This window comes from Conger conger, chromosome 17, assembly GCF_963514075.1.
Source record: "Conger conger chromosome 17, fConCon1.1, whole genome shotgun sequence".
In the NCBI taxonomy this organism is placed as follows: Eukaryota; Metazoa; Chordata; class Actinopteri; order Anguilliformes; family Congridae; genus Conger; species Conger conger.
The window spans coordinates 6,385,217-6,389,659 of NC_083776.1; the positions used below are offsets into that span (position 1 = coordinate 6,385,217).

A 4,443-nucleotide genomic window follows, 5' to 3' on the forward strand; every position below is an offset into this window, starting at 1 on the left:
TCCGTTCAACATCCGAAGCTTTATTGACACCATTCACTGTTCTTTGGTGTGCGTAGAAATGGCGAAATTGTTTGAGTGAACGTGAATTACGAATTTCTGTGGACTCCGAAAAATATATCACGCGAATATTTTCGAAATGGCTAGTGCAGCAAATATGAACGCTGTCCGGGAAACAATGGATGGTAAGTTGAATTAATGGAACGTTAGCTAGTTTGCTAACGTAGCCATCGAGCTTTTTAGGCTACCGGCTATTTGGTGGTTAACCATACATAGACATATATACTGCCTGGAGAGTTAGCAACATCAGAATGGAGTGCAGTAGCTAACCGTCATGTTGACACCCGTTCACGAAGGCTATTGTTTCCCTGGTTCATGAGCGCCTCTTTTCCCGCTGTTCATGATCTACTAGTCAAACAGAAACATGTACTCGTGCTCGTATCTAACGGTAACTATATGTTTAGGTGTATAGGCTAATACAGTTTTCACTGTGATTGGTAGCCCTAAATATTGCTAGGTCTGCATATTGGTTCTGTTCACCCTCTTGCGGCACAAAGATAAATTCAGTGTTTATTCATTGCACTTATGTACAGTACCGATACCATTATCTTATTTCAAGTTTCTGCTAAATGACTGTACTCTTGCTAATACTGCTGGTAACAATTGGAGTAACGTTAGACTAGATTATGATGTTATTGACAACATAGAGATGTGCTGGAGCAACAAATTGCATCCCACTGTCCCATAACTTCTGTGTTTGTTTCTAGTTCTGCTGGAGATATCGAGGCTTCTGAACACGGGGCTTGACATGGAGTCACTCTCCATATGTGTACGTCTCTGTGAGCAAGGAATCAACCCGGAGGCTCTCTCTTCTGTTATAAAGGAACTCCGCAAGGTGAATCAGGAGCGGAGCCAGTTGCCCATGATACGTCGGGCCTAGAAATGTCACGGGGGGCCCTGTTTATCAAATAAACAAACAAATAAATACATAAATAAATGACACCATATGCATACACGCATTCGGCCTACACTTTGGCTTTTGTAAATAACGCTTACGGTAAGCCTAAAGCCTAATTATATATTGGGGCTGAACACGGGACATAATATCGAAAATAACGTATCCAACTGCAATCCTTTTGAAGTACGTAGCGGTCTCGATAATTTGCACAATATTAACCCGGGTTTATGACAAACTCTGGCCCAATGGTAGCGCCGCCATTGAGGTGAATTATGACTGGCTTTGCAATATGGACCAACGTATCATTTTGATTATGTAAGGCATATTTAACACATTTCGTCATGCTGTTCTGTTTCTTGGCTATATATGTTCTGAGGAAAACCCTATGAGACCTTTCATGGCACCTAACACTGTTTTTCACAGTGGTGAATGCATTGCTGATATGATATGTAGTATAATATTCACTACATGAAGTGAAATCCAAGTTATGAGCTTGGTCTTGATCATCACCATGATTTAAGCGAGTTCTTGCTTTGAAACATTGAGTACATACCTGCATACATCTATGTACCTACTGTAGGTACTTACATGACTAGTTTATGTGGATTTCGGGGCGTGGCTTTTGTAGTGGCGTTGTGGTTGGTGACCGAACGCTAATGCTTCATTTTACTTTCCAGGCCTCAGAAAGCGGAACGAGTTAAGAACAGAAGAAACGCGCCAGGAAGGAAACGTTCGGAGTGATGCTAAACGCATCAAACGGATGAGGTGTTCTCGTACTTTGCAGGATACCTCTTTGGTAGCGTTTCAGTTATGCAGCATGGTAAAGTAATTTGCGTGATGTGTCTTTGTGGCAGTTTGAAGCACTTGAATCTGGTCATTTTAATCTTTCGTGTGATGGTAAACTCCATTACATCGCTGTGTGCTGTCCTTGGCTGTAGCCGTTTTTTCAGTTGGCTTTCTCCAAAGTGCCGTCCTCAACAGCTTGATGCGTCCCTGAGGTGGACGGTTCGGAACAGCAGTTGTTTGCTTGTCAACCCAAAACAAAACACAACACAAGGTCTTAACAAGGACTTTAACAACGGCACTCGCCTCCTGTTTGCGTGGTCCTTAGCATCCAGCGAGAGCAGAGAACGTGGTCTGTGTTTGACGGGAGATCTGTGTGCCTGTCCAGGGACTATTCTTCTTTTAAATGTGTTCCCCCCCCCCCAACCGACTCTCAGCCTATAAATGTTTTTGCTACATAGATTAAGTATATTTTCCATCCAGTTGTTCTTTAAATAACAATGTTCTTTTGATCAGAGTGTTTTTGGTATTATTTTTTGTGGCTGATTTGATGTGATTATTTTTAAAATTGAGCATATCTTGATCACACGTTTTGAAAAAATAAAATTAACTGAAAGTGTTCAGAATTGTGTACGTCTCAATCCAGTAGATTCTTCAACGTTTAGGGCCTGTTTCGCAGACACCGATTAAGACTAGTCCAAGATCAAATTACATTTTAATGAGGATTCACAACTATAAACTGTATTTCGCCCAGGACTATGATAAATCTCCGTTCACATAGTTTTAATGTTAATTATCAGTGACAATGCCTTGTGTGTGAATGTTCACACAGTGTGCTCCACTCTGCAGTCTGTATCCACCCACCGTCTGCTTATGCTGGCCAAACTCATCTTTCTGTGGCAGATCACTGATTACACATCCCATCACCACTTTCATGGGATTACATTTAAACTCCTTTCTATCTGATGTAATGATGTGGACACACTTCATTCAGAGTTATAGTTTAGGGTCTTACACACTGGCTGGCAATAAGTTCAGGAAACTACCTCCTACTGCTGCAAAATATTATTATAATTTAGCTTCCTGTGGAATAATCTAGACTGTGTAATGGTATGCATTCCCCTCCTGTTTGGTATGGTTTTGTGTGGTTTGCATTAATGTTTTAATACTGAACATTAAAGCATTGGCTGAAATGGTGAATAGATGTTTCTGATGTCCTCTTTATAAACTGGTTACCAGTAAATGGCCATGTTAAACTCCAGTGTCCTCTTCCATTGCACATATATACACTCACTCAGCACTTTATTACAGAATATAGAATTGATATAGAATATACAGTCTATTACCTCATGTCATACTGTGTGACTTCTCCATGCAGTTGCATAATATTCCCACAGGGTGGTGTGAGTTAGCTGTTGGAGGAGTTAAGCATGGTTTAACCATGTCTGCCTTTAACATTGGCTGATTAATCACAGGTATTTATTTAGACTACTCCAGGTCAGGAGACTCAAAGTGGCAATCAGGATGTTTCGAAGGTAATGTCTGTGTATTATTGACAGTGTATTTATAACCCGCACACTTTTTCATAGATCGACTGTTTGACTGAACTAGATATAACTCAACTCAATATAATTATTCACATTGTTTGATGCTTGTTGTTGGAAAATAATGCTGCTTTAAGTGGGAAATTATACTTCTAACAGGCTTGTTTCAGTTCACATAATAAAACTACAGACGCATTGATTGCTTTAATGCACAGGTATAAAATGTCTGATAAAGCTGTTAGTTCAGTAAAAAATAAGTTGCCACAGTGTTATTTCTGATCATATAGTGAACCTTACTATCAACAACACTCAGACATAGTACTACATATGAGATAAATAAGCTTTTCTCAATGACAGCACACACTCCGCATTATCTTTTTCAATTAGAGCAACCTCATTTCCTCAATCATCACTGCTTTATTATGAATTTGAAAGGATCAAACTCAATTAGATTGACACCACAATGTGTGTAATAAACTGTCTGCTACAGTGCAACCTGGGACATTCGTGGCTCCTTTAGTTTTTATTCTTGACTGTTTGCACAGCAATTTATGATCCATACTTTTCAATATGTGCTCACGTGATTCAGGTAACGTCATCGCCTTGCTCAGGTGTGTAACCACAATTTTCTCCCTTACCTGGTCATTTAAAGCAGCGATATTCTGCTAACAGGCCTGATTCCCTTAATTCAGCGCATGCGAATGTGAAGATAACGGTGAGCGAGTCCCCCCGTGGGACCACAAACTTCTGCCGGTGTGAGCGCGCGGCCGGACCCGAGAGCGTCTCCGAGAGCCGGCATCTGTCCGAGATCTGCCGCCCTGCTCAAAAGTCCGGACCGGAAACTGTCGAGTCCGCCTTTCCTACCCCCAAACCAGACAGCAGGAGGAGCTGTTTCCCAAGGTGGTGTGCATCTCGTCAATCAGCATTGGGAAAAGGAACCTTTAATTAACAGTAAGCATTTTTAAACGTTTTAATGAATTGATTTAAAACCAAAAAAAAAAAAAAAACCGTAATTTATTTTTTATAAATAAAATATTTCAATTCATCATGAAATGATATATATCCATTAATTGTGTTCGAATGCAGGCACACACGCGTTGCATTGATTTCTAGGGCCACTGTTAAAGATGCAGGCCGATTCAGCCGGTCACGTGTTTTAGG

The 4,443-nt window shown here is 40.6% G+C and overlaps 1 protein-coding gene across 1 annotated transcript; it reads left to right on the plus strand.

Moving 5' to 3' along the window:
* Nucleotides 1–2,364, plus strand: mzt1 (mitotic spindle organizing protein 1). Its single transcript, XM_061226815.1, has 3 exons — nt 1–182; nt 765–892; nt 1,633–2,364. The coding sequence occupies exons 1-3, from the start codon at nt 137–139 to the stop codon at nt 1,654–1,656; spliced, it is 198 nt and encodes a 65-aa protein (XP_061082799.1). The 5' UTR covers nt 1–136; the 3' UTR covers nt 1,657–2,364.
* The last annotated feature ends 2,079 nt before the right edge of the window (nt 2,365–4,443 follow it).

What these genes read in the sequence shown, in the direction of transcription:
- mzt1 (XM_061226815.1), top strand. Translation starts at nt 137, where the DNA reads ATGGCTAGTGCAGCAAATATGAACGCTGTCCGGGAAACAATGGATG. An exon ending in TGTCCGGGAAACAATGGATG is followed by an intron (nt 183 to 764) that starts GTAAGTTGAATT and finishes GTTTGTTTCTAG; the next exon opens with TTCTGCTGGAGATATCGAGG. An exon ending in TTATAAAGGAACTCCGCAAG is followed by an intron (nt 893 to 1,632) that starts GTGAATCAGGAG and finishes TTTACTTTCCAG; the next exon opens with GCCTCAGAAAGCGGAACGAG.